This window comes from Chroicocephalus ridibundus, chromosome 17 (genome assembly GCF_963924245.1).
Source record: "Chroicocephalus ridibundus chromosome 17, bChrRid1.1, whole genome shotgun sequence".
NCBI lineage: Eukaryota > Metazoa > Chordata > Aves > Charadriiformes > Laridae > Chroicocephalus > Chroicocephalus ridibundus.
This window is the reverse complement of record NC_086300.1, coordinates 3,377,191-3,392,479: the sequence shown is the minus strand read 5'-3', so window position 1 is coordinate 3,392,479 and position 15,289 is coordinate 3,377,191. Positions and strand designations below refer to the sequence as shown.

At 38.6% G+C, this 15,289-nt stretch overlaps 1 protein-coding gene across 2 annotated transcripts; it reads left to right on the top strand.

Annotated features, from left to right (window-relative positions):
- Positions 1-7,745: 7,745 nt before the first annotated feature.
- Positions 7,746-13,674, top strand: LOC134524640 (keratin, type I cytoskeletal 20-like). Of its 2 annotated transcripts, none has more exons than XM_063354833.1 (8): positions 7,746-8,203; positions 8,745-8,827; positions 9,040-9,196; positions 10,481-10,642; positions 10,726-10,851; positions 10,983-11,203; positions 12,063-12,103; positions 12,753-13,674. In XM_063354833.1, the coding sequence occupies exons 1-8, from the start codon at positions 7,781-7,783 to the stop codon at positions 12,848-12,850; spliced, it is 1,311 nt and encodes a 436-aa protein (XP_063210903.1). In that variant the 5' UTR covers positions 7,746-7,780; the 3' UTR covers positions 12,851-13,674. The 2 variants fall into 2 exon arrangements, with proteins under 2 accessions (XP_063210903.1, XP_063210902.1); XM_063354832.1 differs by having other exon boundaries at positions 12,750-13,674.
- The last annotated feature ends 1,615 nt before the right edge of the window (positions 13,675-15,289 follow it).

Sequence of the window (15,289 nt, the reverse complement as noted above, 5' to 3'; positions counted from 1 at the left end):
CATATCCCTGCACGTATTTTGATGTTGTTCTTCAATTTACACGTGCCAATAGCCCTATTAAAATTAGTGCTGTACAGAACACTATGCCTGGGTGTCTTTGGGGATTCTGTAGTATTTGGGAAACTTTAAAAGAGAGATGGCGTATGTGCTTCTTCCTCTGCCTGTTTCTCTTAGATCAGTGTCTTGAAGGAAAGGAAATCTTCAGGAGTGTGATTCTGTATTGCTTGAAAAATCATTTTATTAATTCCTTATATTAAACTGGATTGAACTCTGCTAGCTGGTATTTATTCTGCTTCTGTATTAAATATACACAGAAGTGCTGTTTCAACATCAAAGAAGTGACCAACCCAGGCCCAAAGAAACTGCAATTTTAAAAATTTGAAGTATCATAAAAAATAGCACACTCAAAGTTAATATATTCCATTTCCCATAAATGGAACAGGATAGCAAAAAACTATCAGTGGGAGATAATGTCATTTCTAAGCCTAAGTGAATGATGTAACAATACTTTTGCAAACGAACAAGACACAGGAACTCACAGTCTATAAAAGGAGGCTGAAACCATCAGCATTCCCAAATCACTTCTTGCAGTTTCACCTGCCATTTAAGGAAGTCCTGCACTAAATAATCCTCCAACGTGATTTCTAACAGACTTGAATGCACTCCAGAATGCGTATGACTCATAGCTCATTTCACTTGTAGAAATGTTAAAACTTATTAAGGTATATTACAATACGCAGCTTTGGTAAGTGAATTGTTGATCCTCTGGAAGAAGTTTGCGATGAGGTAATGCAGTCATGGTTTGCGCTATTAATCACACATTCTTTCTGGTGATGTGGTCACACATTGGCAGGTTTCTTCCTTATTTATGAACAAGACATTTCTGTAGAAAGCAAAATTTTTGCTTTCTGCCTGCCTTGTTAATACAGATGCAAAATTAATGAAGACATTTCAGAAAGAGAAGAAAAGATAACCTAGCATTTATAACACTGCTATAAACACTGTTTGCATGCTATTATTGAAGCAGAGAGAATAGGTAGAAGAGCCGGTAAAACATTTCACAATGTCCACACCCTGACCTATAAAGGTTTCTAAAGTTTTGCTGGGAGATGCCTGTTCCTGTGTATGAATCATTTTGAGAAGGGAAGGATCTATAAACAGGGGAGCAAGGAAAGAATAACGCTTGAGCCGCCTGTGCCCCCCGTCCTCCCCATGTCCTGAATTATACAGCAAAAGCATCTTAATTATTGACTCTACATGTACATTTGGCTTTGTGAAATCACAAGTAATTTTTTAGTATGTGCTGCTTCCTCATAATTCCTTCCTCAGTAAAATTTTTCATTTCTTTTCAAGTTGTATTCTATGGTGTTTCTAATTGTATGACTATACTGAAATGACCCACTTGAACCACACATCTAGGGGTTGGCATAAAAGAATTGTATGTAAAAATATCACATTAAACATAAGCATCAATATATATTACAGTTTGGGCTGCCTGTGTAATAGAACTCATAGTACTAGACATGACCTAATAGTGAAACAGGTGCATGGCTGCTTCTTCTGGACATATTCATTTGCCTTTTGAAAAACTGAATATGCATCAGAAGCTTAAAGGCATAAAATCATAACATCAGCTGTGGTAAAGCCACTTGCAATAACTGTCTAGACTTCAGGGGTAAATTTTTTTGCTTTCCAACTTCCTAAGGACAAGTTGCGTTAATTCGATAGGCTGTTATTAGGCTCTATAGAAAGCAACAAAGATGAGGAATACAATTTGAGAAAAATGTATTTCAATTTAGAGGAATGATTATTTGGAGCAGGCAGGGAAAAGGAGAAACAAACAAGCTGAAGTAGCTGACAATCTATACAGTACTTCTTTAGAATAGAAGGTAATAGTCTGCTACTTTTAGAGAAAAAGTACCAGCTTTGGCTCAGCACTACACCCCTGAATCATACACACAAGAAATTAAAGCATAAAATGCAAAAACCAAATATACTGGAAGCAACTCTTGCCAGCGTAATTTCAAAGAAGGAAATATGTAATGTTGCTGCAAGTAGACAGAAATTGTGATTTTAAAGTTACCAGTGCAGGAAAACACCCACTTTTTCATTCCTTATTAGTGAGACAGATTATCAGTTTTTAGAAGCCATTTCAGTGCCCAGGCTGTTTCTTAGTTAAGTCTCTCTTAAGTTTCTTAGTTAACAGTCTCAAGCCAGTTACCAGGACATCTTGTGAATGGACGTGTTCCCCTGGAAAGAACAGTGCTACTATCCAAGAAGAAACATAAAAACAAAACCAAAGAAACCTTTTCTTTACTGTCTAGAGTTTATTGCTGTCTAAAAATTAAGACACTCAAGCATCAGTCATAAAGAAAGGGGCATAATTCGAAGGGATAATGAACATTCCTGTCCTCAAAAATTCAGCCTTCAAGATTTAGAAAGACAGATAATACTTGTTGCCATTGCTTACAAACTCCCTGCTATACACAGCACAAAACTCTTGTAATTACAGCTTGTGGCTGTGAAGATAAATAACTTTAAACATTCGGCCACAAGGGTTATGCAAAAAATTTTTCTTCTGGATGTAGGACCAGAAAAGTAGGTAGTATGTTAAATTTTGTTAGGCAGTATGTGAATTTCATTAACCACGTTCAGGTTCCAGCATGGATTCTCCCATTGTAGCAAATAATAGGTAGATTTGTAGGTGTAACTCTTAAGAAGGCATGTGGTGGCCTCTAGTGACAAACAGGTATATAGACATTGTCTCCTGTTCCAAATGGGATGCAAATGGGACTGTGTGAGCCAGCACTGCCACAGGAACCACTCCTCTTGCTATCTGTGCCTCCTCCGAGACTTGCAAGGCCAGTGAACAACTTTAACTGGAAATTTCTGTGGAAGAATTTGTGTAATGGACATTCCTCAAAGCCCACAGCCTTCTCAAGGGGCGTACTGAGATGCAGTTTCAGCTTGTTTTCATTTTTTTTTTTCTTTTTTTTTTTTGTTTGGATACCTGCTTGCCTGACGCAGATCCTGAAGCTGGGAGAGTGTTTCAGGTTCCTTCTCTTTACAAAACAAGCAACCCGTAGTTGCTTCTGGTTATACAGATAACTGGGAGAGGGGATGCCACGGGGCACTAGATGCACTGAAAGGAGGATTTACCAGAGTGGTCCCCAAACAAACAGCTGCAGCCACGCAACTGCCCAGGCAACTCCTGAGAGATGAGTGCAATTATACCCTCAAAAAAATTATGTTTTTCTCTTGGTTTGGGGTTCCAAAGGGTGATACAAGTCAGGTCCCTGAAACCACAAGGATTTTTTTATTTTTTAAAGCTACCAAAAAAAATCTACAGAAAAGTGACTACATGCAATGCAGTGTTGGTACATATCTTTTATGGCGTATTATCAGTATGGCCATATATTTGCACAGGGCCATGAAAAATGTATTTGCTTACCGAATCATATAAATGTGTAACGTTTTCTCATGGATACTGAACTATTCCAGCATTATGGAACTGAGAAAACCAGTAAGCTGAAATTTTCTCCAGCTTACTGGTTTTCTCATTCCAATGACACCTCAGTTGCACGTAATTTTTAGCAGGGAAAAAGATCTGCCTGGTAGTCTTTTAGATTATATTAGACCTGATATTAACGATACTTTTAGGGAAGAAAAAAGAGAAGGTTCATTTGTATGGCCTGGAGCTGTTATTGTTGGCACTGAAATCTGATTCTATTCGAGGAGAGCAGCTGAGACAGGAACGGCAGCTCCTGACTTTCATTTTCAGCCTGTGGTTGGGGAAAGATGTAACCAACACATTGTCTTATGCACCACTCCAAGATCTGGAACACAGCTTTAAGTATCACACTATTTAAAGTATTTTTAAAAATTTACATCTCTGGTCAAAAGCTCAAAGCAGAAAGAAATAAGGTGTAGTGATTTGATGATTAAGGTATTTTCATTGGACAAAAGATAAAAAGGAGAAGGAAATGAGGAAAAAATATCTATGTGAGGAAGACAGTGTAAGATCTTGTGCTGCAAATGCTCACGGCTTAAGTGAATCCAGTGGAGTTACTGACATTGTTTGGACCTTTCTCTCATCCGATCACATTCAGCAAAACACAAAATATCTTGCTTTACTCTTTGGAGAAAGCAGGCTTCAAGGGTGCAGAATTTGCATTAACAAATGGTGCAAAGATAGTTTGTTTTCAGCGTGGAGAATTGTCCTAAGTACTTTTTTTTCACTCATTCAGAAAAATCTTAATTTAGAATCTGCTATTGGCTCCCATCTACATTAAAAATTGGCTCTCGTTTTCCCCTTAGAGCTCATCTCAACTGTTCCCTTGGTTGTAAACCAGTTGTATGGCATAATCTGGAATTAAATTCTCTCACAAGTAGTTTAAGAAGAGAAGGAGGGGAATTTCTCAGACACACAAATACTGAATACTGGAATATGGCTGGAATATTGAACAAGGAATTCCCCCTCCCTGAATGCATTTTGGACAGTAGAAGTCCTTTCAGGACTTTATTCTAAGAGATCTTTCAGATTCAAATCCTTATGACACAAAACCCAAACTGAGATCAGCAATGTAGTTACAGGGACTAATAAACGGGCATTGGATTTCACTCCTAGAATGGACTGTCACTAAAACTGAACTAAAGTCTTTTCTTTATTTAAATCTTTAAGCCAGCCAAAAGAAAAGCATATGTTCCACCTAAAGGCAGCATAAATGCAGAACTAAAGCTGGGTGTGTCTTTTTTCCTTGAACTCTCAAGACTGGTTACCCATGACTGGCTAGTAAAGGTGAGTAATACTAAATGGCATGCACATGTTATCATACCCCTGCATGACTTATCTTCATTGCTCTCTAGTATACATTGAACGTCTGTCACACAGGTGAGATTTCTTCATAAAAAAAAAAAATTATTAGTGTTGCTATGAATGTTTTATTATGATTACACATAGACCAGTCCGACCGAGCACGTCACTGAAAGGAAGTGTTACGCACGAATCCACGGACCGTCCTCCAGAGAGTATTCGCAATGGAGCTTGGAGTTGGAAACTGAACTAAAACATCAGTGAAGTGTTAACAGCATTTCTTTAACACTGAACAAAACTGCAGATAATATATTTTTAGATTCCTCAACATCTATTTAGATAATTTACTGTTACAACCAATAAAATATAAAAATAATTAAAAAATAGTAAGGCAGCCCATATTCTTCCAGATAATATCTGGTCATAGTTCAAGAGGTACTGGAGGCTGATGAGCACTCCCAGCTGACAGCTGAACAGCTTTGGAGACGTCAGATACAACCAGCCACTTGCCCTTTGGCCAGTCTTGGGGCCTTGTCTTTGTTTCATTTACTGGTAGAGATACAGCCTGTGGTGTTCACTTGCAGTTTCCAGTGGTTTATACCACCATTCAAGATATAGTCCATTAAAAAACCCCCTGTATTCAACTAAAAAGTAGGAGCAAAACCCACCTCTTTTATGAACAATACCTATCCTGATCTTAGTAAATATTCTTGCAAATATTCCAGCTTATTTTTTGGAAGAAAAGCACACGCAAAATGATAAGATCAGAGAATTTGTCAGTAAACAATTTGGAGAAGAAAAGAAGAAGAATGCTAAGAAATTTCAGCCCAATGTCTTTTCATTTTAGATCTGCATGATGCTATTGCTCTGTGCTTCCAATTGCATAGGCCTTGAGCACTTTTGCTTAATAGTCAAGAGGATTCTGGAAGGAAAATAATTGTTGAAGGTTCAGCTTGACCTAAAGTAGCAGAGCCTGAACACAAAGCAAATGTCTCACCTAATCCTGATGCCCACTTTAATTCAGATCACTGTATAAGCTGAAGTTAGACAGAAGTTTAGAAAATTTTATGTATCAGTGAATTTTATTTCTCTATCAATCTGAAATGTATTTTTATATTATTCTTACATTACTAAATAGTATCCAGCTTCTGTAAGTTTCAAACACCAGACATTGAAATATATAGCCAAGAAACGTAAGTGTAGCAGGACCTCTTGCTGTATTCCTCTTACAGCTTTAAAGGTGTAAGCTCTGCCCTTCTACCATGATCAATTCTTACGCAGTCTGAATATTTTTAATGAACAAAAGACAACCCACCTTGATTACTAGTGTACTTTGGTTTCAACTCTCATAAATGCTTTTCATTATCAGTTACACCCAAAAAAGTTCAAGGTCCAAAGACAATTCATAGCATCCTCCTGCAAAAAAGTTCCGCCCTGAACACTGATCACTTTGCTGTGGAAGATGCGTATTTTCAGAATAGCTAATTATAACAGTTTAACTCTTTGCCTTGATCCAATACTGTTTAGACTAATCTGTAGCACAGTAACTTAAAAGACTTAGCAGTACTGATTCCCTACCATCCCAGGTTAGGTGTTCTCAGAAACCTGAAGATTCTTCCAATACAGAGTTACTGCCTCCAAAGCTTATTGTCTCACCAGTCTCCTGGCCCTGAGGTTGAAGATCAGGACGTACACCAGCTGCTTTTGCTAATACAAGCAATATGTGTTAATTGTTCTACCTGACCAGCTGTACATTAATAATACACTAAAGTACTGTCAGTGCAATGCCCCAAGGAACTACACCTACGTACTGTCCCAGAGCACACCTGCCACATGTTTTCCTGCTGCACTAAGCCCCCCAGCAACCACTTTCTTCCCTTGCTTTCCATTTTATCTCTGCATGGTCTGTATCACTCGTATTACACCATAGCCCATTTAGGAACCTCAGGAACTAAGTAGGATTGTTGGGTTTCTTCATGTGCTGAAAAAAGGCAGCTGATTTCCTGTTAATGAACGTAGCGCCCAGGTTTGTGACAGAACATTAGCTGGTAGTCTCTTTGTCTAAAATATTGACCAGGCAGGAGGGATACTGGTTTTGCTTTAACTTCAGCCACACGGGAGGGCTGGAAGCTGGTTATGCTGAAAGCTTGATCTCAGCACCTCCCGTCACTCTATGGACCTCAGAATCCCGCATGTGAAATAAAGTGGGCAATGAAGATTTACAGTAGTCTTGATTCTATTACTTTATTTATGGATAAAGCAATACCCTCTCTGATTAATTTCAACTGTATTGAAAGCTAGTTCAACTTGTATCGGTTGTCTAACACTAAATGAATGTATATTCAACGCAAGCTAGCTACAACAACTACCATATAAATATTGTTTTGTGCTTACTATAAAATGAAATAACACAGTAGTTACAGATGCCTCCTTTCTAATAATTTATACACTGTTCTAGACTGTCCTGAGGCCCAGAGTATTGCTTACTCAACAGAAATATATATTTGATTGCAAATATAAATATTTTAGGTCTCTTGTCACATATCGTCAACTCTCATTTTAATTTCATACACTGGGTATGGGGGTTAGAATCTACTTGTTTGTTCAAAAGGACTATAGAGATTATGGCTGCAGGTATACTGTGATAAATGATTTAACAGTTTATTTGTGTTTTATCTCTTATTCAAAATAGTAACAAAGCAAGCCAAACTACCTGGGGAGCTTTTCTCAAAAACAGATGAACAGATGAAAACCCTTTACATTATACAGAGTGGGGGGGCAATATGCGGTGTGCTATTTGTGCTGACATCAGTTACATTATGTGTCAACAGAGGTGGGGTTTATAACTATTGAGTTTCCTCTTCGAAACACAGTATAAAGGTTTAAAGAGCACACGCTGCTCTTCACTTCAGCTGCTCTCTACCTGCACTGATTTAGCTGCTTCACTTTAGAAGACGAAGAAGAGAAATGGCGTTCTCTACCCGAAGCATTCAGTGGGGTACAAGCACCCGCAGCCAACCTACTGCCCCCAGCATCAGTGGGTTAAGCTCCAGGAAAATAGCCATCCAAAAGATCCAGGCGCCCAGTGTCTACGGGGGAGCGGGGGGCTACGGCACCCGCATCTCTACCAGCTCCGGCTATGGGCAAGGCTTCGGTGGGAACTTCCAGCTTAATATTACTGGTAATGATGTGCTGCTCGCTGGCAATGAAAAATCAACTATGCAAAATCTAAATGACCGTTTGGCATCGTACCTGGAGAAGGTGCGTTCTCTAGAAAAGGCAAACTCGCTGATCGAAAAGCAGATCAAGGAGTGGTACGAGAGCAACACCACAGACATTAGGCAAGACTATAGCTCATACTTTAAAACAATTGAGGATCTCCAAAATAAGGTAAGATATCATACAGCCACCTATAAATATACAAATTGCAATTATCAGGGAGATAGATAATAATCTATTGTAGAAAATGTACTTTTCCAAATTGCAATTATCTCAGCTAAGAAAAATAAATGCTTTATTTTGATCAGAAATAAATTACTGACAGATTTTATGTAATTTGTAATACTAGATATATGTCAGCAGACATGAGTAATCTCATACATGAAAAATCTTTGAATCAAAACTAATTAATTCTATTCTACTTCCTTAAATGGCTCCCCTCTTACTTGTCACCGGTTCTATTTCCCATCCCTTAAAAGCAGATCCCTTCCAGAGAGCAGTTATATACCTATTTTATGACAGGATAATTTGCCTTTTGGAAAACCCTAATTCTTCCTATGCACTTCTAAAGGGAACTTAACTTAAACCTAGATGACAAATAGACAGCTAAAGTTAAGCAAGATGAAGCCCACACGTGGTATTAATTTCCAGAAATGGATCAAGTGTGCATTTATGTGCAAAGATTCATTGCTTTTCCACCATTCCTTTTTAGGTTGCTGCTGCACAGTTGGAAAATGCAAGGCTTGTCCTGCAGATTGACAATGCCAAACTGGCTGCTGATGATTTTAGAATGAAGTAAGTTCCATGATGGTTTCATAAATTCTCTTTCATGCTCCTCTTACTCATGAAAGTTTCTAGTTATTAGTAACAAAGCTGATAAGTAAACGTTTTCTAACGTAAAGTTTAATAAAAAGAAAAATTTCACAACTAACACTGCAGTAGTTACAGATTCTAACATTTACATGAAACAGTTGCATTTTCATGACAAAACAAGCCTTATTTTACAGGTATGAGAATGAATACCTGCTTAGGCAAAGTGTCGACAGTGACACTAACGGACTGCTCCGGGTTCGTGATGACTTGACTTTGACAAAATCTGATTTGGAGTCTCAGATTGAAAGTATGAATGAAGAACTGGCTTTTCTAAAGAAGAACCACGAGGAGGTGAGGGCAGCCAAACACTGCCAGGGAGAGATTTTTTTTTAAGCAGCACACATAAACTCAGCCTCACTAGGAAAAATGAAATCTTTATGGTTAAACTAAAAGAATATTACACTTACAGTGGGATTCAGCTCCAGATTAGCATATCAAAATTTAGGTACCTACTTTAGGTATTTAGGTACATACACAATCTATGAAAATGTGCCTATGGTTCTATCATAATCAACTGAGAGACAGTCAATAAAACACACGCAGGCTGGAGAGTGGTTCAGCTCACTGCAGAGCAATCACCTACTGGCTGCTCAGCTGGGACACGCTCTGCTCTCTACGGTTTTAATAGGAGCTCTGGCTCATGCAGAGATACCGACGAGTTACATATGTGTACTCAGCATGTCCTAGGAGTCTAAACTCAAACCGAACCTCGCCCTTAACATTACAGTTACAGTTTCCAAGACCTGCAAAGGTAAGAATGTTGCACAACCATTGCTTATTTCCCCTTTGCAAGTAAAGACACAAACTGAAATCCTAAATTCAAGATGCCTGTTAACAAAATCTCAGTTATGGCATACACCCAAGCTTTCCTCTTACAATCAACTTCAAAAGTGTAAATTCCTTGTCACATTGCAGAAAATACATTCTTTGAGCACAATATTAGAAAAATCCAACCTAGAAAAATAGCCAACCTAGCCATGCACTTAGAACCGTGCTGTGCAGGACTGAAACACTTGTGTCGTTTGTGGAAGCAGTATAACCGTGTGTGGCACTAACTGACATCCAGGGCATCGGGCAGCAAAGGCTGAACAGCTCCAGAAACCATGGAGTGAAGGTTTTCTTTAAGAATAATCTGTGGTTTAGGATCGCTACCCCACAAAAGCATACAAATGGCAATCAGGACTTCTACGCTTATTCCATAGATCCGGTCCTGAGGAAATAATCTTTTTATATGTTTATCTATGATATAGAATTTATTGCTACAAAGTAAGTAAAATGTTCTAACATGAGGTACACTAAACAGCATTTGCAAGGTGATTAAGTTATCTTGCCCTGAGGTGCTATTTAAGAATTACTTCTATGTCTGTAGATTTTGAATTTGCTTCCGGTATTCAGGATTGAAAGTTCCCTGTAGCTGGTGGGGACCTTTCACGGCCAGGTTGGACGGGGCTTTGAGCAACCTGGTCTGGTGGGAGGTCTCCCTACGCAGGGCAGGGGCGTTGGAACTAGATGATCTTTAAGGTCCCTTCCAACCCAACCCAATCTGTGATGCTGATACAACCCTCATTGCCATAGGACGTTGACCGACTGCGCAAACAGGTGGGCGGCTCAGTTAACGTAGAGGTGGATGCTGCTCCAAGTATTGATCTTGCGACTATTATGGAAAACATGAGGAAGCAATATGAAGAAATGGCAGAAAAGAACCGTCAAGAAGCCAAAGAACAATTTGAAAAGCAGGTAAGGTCGATTACTTAAACATCAGCAAGAACCTCAGTCATGTCTCCTTGCAGTTTACAGCCCCTCCATTTTTTGCATTTCAGACAGCAGAACTGAACCAGGAAGTGGCAATCAACGTTGAGCAGCTGCAGGTCCAAAGGAAAGAGATCACTGACCGGAGACAGATCTTCCAGGGTCTGGAGCTTGAATTACAGTCCCACCTTAACATGGTAAATAACAGAGTGCTTGAAATAAGGACTATTTTAGTAGACAGTCACATGGATAAATAAAGAAAATGCTATCTTAACACAAAAATGAATCCTCTTGAATAATACATCTCTATTCTTTTCATTGGCTGTAGAAAAAGTCTTTAGAAGACAGTTTGGCTGAAACTGAAGCACGTTACAATTATCAGCTAAGCCAAATCCAGGAAACAGTTGCCAATTTAGAGGCTCAACTGAGGCAACTCCGAGTTGAAATGGAGGGTCAGAATAATGAGTACTGTCTGTTGCTGGATATCAAGACTCGCTTGGAAATGGAGATTGCCACGTACCGACGTCTGCTGGAAGGAGAGGACAGTGGGTGAGGAAATACACACACTTTGCTTGTCGGTTTAGCATATTCACGGAAGGTAAAAACGTAAACTCTGCCAGTTTCCAACTGGTTGGGGGGAGTCTGTTGCTCAGTTCGCGACTGTAGACTCAGAGCAGGCTGTGGTTCCTGCTGGGTTTCAGAGGCTGCTGTGGAAGTCCGTTGAGTTTGTCTCAGCCTCCGCATAGGTATATCCTGTTACTCTTTGCGAGCTGAGCAGCTAGATAGATGTGCACACACCATAAGCACCAGTAATTCAATTTCGGATCGACCGATCCATAACTGTAATGACTGCAGCTTCTGCAGGCCCGGACTAACCCAGACTACATTTTTTTTGACCTGGTTTAGAGCCTGCAGCACCTCAGCACACTAGAGCAGGCACTCAGCAAAAGCATACTGCCCTTCTCTTGCAGTCCAGGGCAAGTTTTGCAGCCTGCACTGGATTATGTTCTGCTCTACCTGTGTCACTAGTAGCCAAGCTACTTAAAAATTTGAAGAGATGCAAGCGAGCTGGCACTAAACGTTGAGATAGTCCAGTGTCCCATATTCTGTAGTGAAAAGAGCAGAGATCTATGAAAGTGGGGCAAGAAGACAGTGGTATTTCCCCCCAAGAACTATCTGCATGAGCCGAAGTCATAGCATTGCAGAAACAAGTCGGCAGATTAATTTCTCCTATAGCTCATGCTTAGCAAGTCTTACTTTAACAGAGGAAATTCATTCAAACACATGGTTAAAAGTTTTGATGAAAGGACGTCAGCTGTCTTGATTAAAGGTAGTGGAAATGTACAAGGATTTTTCTTCAATGTTAGGCACCATATATTTATATTTTTTTAATCTATAATTTGAACAGACATTTCCAATTGGAGGAATCTGCAGCAGAGCTTGAAAAAGGTATGTCACTCTAACTTCCTTATTTTTTGATGGCTGCCTGTTGAAACGTTGTGGAACTAAGTAGCCTGACATAAAGCAACACAGTTTCAGAGCAAATAACCAACCAGTGGAATCTTACATCAAGAAGGCAATCAACTGTATGAACAGATAACCTATAGTGATCATACAAAGCCTGGGTTTATGTGTGTAATTCAGGTGTCCAAAGAAATACCACAGACTCCTCAAAGAGCCAAGAGAACAACAGAGATTTATTGAATTACCCTCTGGAGGACTTCAGAAGCATCTGCTTCTCTCTGCTCCCTACACAGGGAGACCAGGCTCCTGAATAAAATATCTAGTTTAATAGCAAAAATATCCATTTCAGTGTAAGACTATTCCTAGGTTTTAGGTCTACAAGTTTGTGCTAAACTGAAGCAAAAATATCAGGAGGGATAAAGAGGTATTCAACATAATGTCCACCATAGTATTATGGGTAACATACAGGATTTTCAAAGGAAGAGAAACCACATCCTGTATACCCAGTAACCGCGCACTGAAAATATGCCTTTATCTATTTCCTCATTTGTGGAATTGCTGCTAGCACTACAGTAATGTTATTCTGTCAATATACATTGAATTTACTTAATTCACTGTTCAATTTCATTAGCAGAATCAAGTAAAGTTAAGAAGATCAAGACAATTGTTGAAGAGGTGATTGATGGCAAGGTTGTCTCCTCTGAGATCAAGGAGATTGAAGAGAAGCTGTAAATGGCAGCAGCAGAGAGGAGACGGCTCCGAGCTTCCTGCAGCTGAGGCCAGAATTAGAAGATTAAACTTTGTAAAGAATCCAGTCTTCTTCCTAAAACCCAGAAGGGCTGAAAAATGCCACACTATCAAATCTCAATCAATCTTTGTCTTTTCTTTTCTTTTTTTGGGGGGGGGAGGTAATTAATAAAAATCAGTAAGTTACAAAGTACAAGATTTTGGGTTTACGTACATAGTGACTAAATACCTTGATTAAAAAACAACCAAGCAGCCTGTTATAAATGTAGAATTGTTTCTAAGACAGATAAAAATGGAAGCTTTAGTTTTTACTTACATCAGTCTTAAAATTACATTTAAGAACTTTTTCAGTAAAAATTGGAAAGTCAAATGACTTATGGCATGAACTTACTATAGCTTTTAAAATAATTTAAATTAAATTTAGAAAAATACTTCAGCACTGCTTAGCGCTGAAGTTTCAAAGCACTAAGCTAGTGAAAGTCACTGGATGAAGGCACGGGACACAGTTACCCATGTGCTTAACAAGCCCTCGATGGTAGTGGGCTCTTCTGAAAGCCCTAGGAGTTTTTCTTCATTTCTTCAGACCGTTCACGACAACAGCTGGTGCCTTAAGTCTTCCCACACTTTCAACATATTAATAAGAGTTTTCAGAAGAGAGCTTCTATTTCTGAAACCTTGATGGACACCTTATCAAAACTTTATGAGAAAGAATTTAAGATACAGATGATACACTTGCTATCTAATATGTTAATGTAATTGCAATTCAAAGTTTAGCAATCTATTTTTTCTCTTACATACTAGCACATTCAGAGTAGATTTGGTTTTAAAAACAAATTAAAATGTTGATTTAGTGCACCTTTTATGAACTTCAACTACCATTCAAATGTAATGAAGCTTCACTTCAGTAAAAAATTATTTTCAAATAAACAAGAAGTGTCCATTTTCATTTAATAATTAATTAAAATGTAAAATTTAAGAAGCTTGTTTATTTTATTTTCACTCTGTGAATGTTTATATCACCAGGGACCACAGCAAGTAAAGATATTTTATCAATAAGAATATTTTGCCCTTCAGTTCAGAAATAAAGACCACCGTTTCTGTGAAACCTTTCTCTACCGATAACCGCACGTACCCTTTTCCACACCCAGATCTCCAGTCCAAGGAGTCTACATTTTCCTCTTGACAACATAAACACAAAACTCTCTTCCTTTTGAAGTCTCACCCGTCCAATGCGTTATTTACTTTACATAAACAGCTGCCAAACAAAATAATCCTTTGCTTTCACAATCATGAGTCACTGATACCAGGCTATCAATTCATTTCTCCATAAATGCTTTACTGAAACCTTTGATCTACTGCTCATAACACATTTCTGCCCAAAAAAGCACCCCTGCTCCTGGCTGTAGATAAATTAAAAATTAATACATTTCAGTTGACAAATCCAATGATATAATTACGCCAGGACAAAGAAAAAACGATTTTCTGTTTACCGAAATAACCTCAAAAGAAAAGTATATTGGTTTTGAAGGGTTTCCATGCCTAAACCTGTAACCCAAAAGAGCTATATTTGACCTTTAGATTTATATTATGAAAAGCAGAAATTACAGAAATCGTTTTCCTTATTGTGAGATAATAGCAAACTATTTAGAAGAAAAAATGGTTAGTTTTCAGCTCAAAAGTATAAGCAATTGGTATAGGCTATGCATATTACACAGAGATATTTCAATGATGAAAGGTTTAAGGCAGAAAACATAATTACAAATTATATTCAGTATAATCAAGTATATTTATGTTTTCAAATTAATGATCAACCTGCAGCTCACTGAATGTCCATATGCCTCTTCATACACTTTTGTTGATCACTTTTCTTACTTCTTATTAAACACGCAGAGAGCGCTAATCTGTCAGAGGTTCACGCCAGAAAAGTATTACGAAAAGAAACACATTTTTGATGTGCACACTGGGAAGTATGATATGAAAGGGATCATTACACCGACTTAAGCATACTTTTATAATGATAGCCCCAAACCAAGAAAGAAATGAATATGTAATGACAAAAAAATTATTTAGGAAGGATTTAAATGCGAAAAGAATTTTTTGTGCTCCATTGCACATGCCAAAACATTATCATGGTGTCTTAGGTCTACTCCACCCATTTCCCCTCACACAGCAAATACCTGGAGGGCACCAGATTTCCACTCCCATTGGCAATTTGGATTGGCACATATCACTTAGCTTGGTCAGAACACACTAAACTGACTTCCCTCCAAACGAGAGAGAGAGAAAGAATTAAAGATCTTCCTAGGAGGTGGGACTACTACTGAAACACCCAACTGCCTTCCCTATATAAGGGTTAACCTGTTCTCGGCTCTGCCCTGCTCTGTGCCGTGCGCTTGGCAAAACAGCTCGGGCACCAGCAGCACC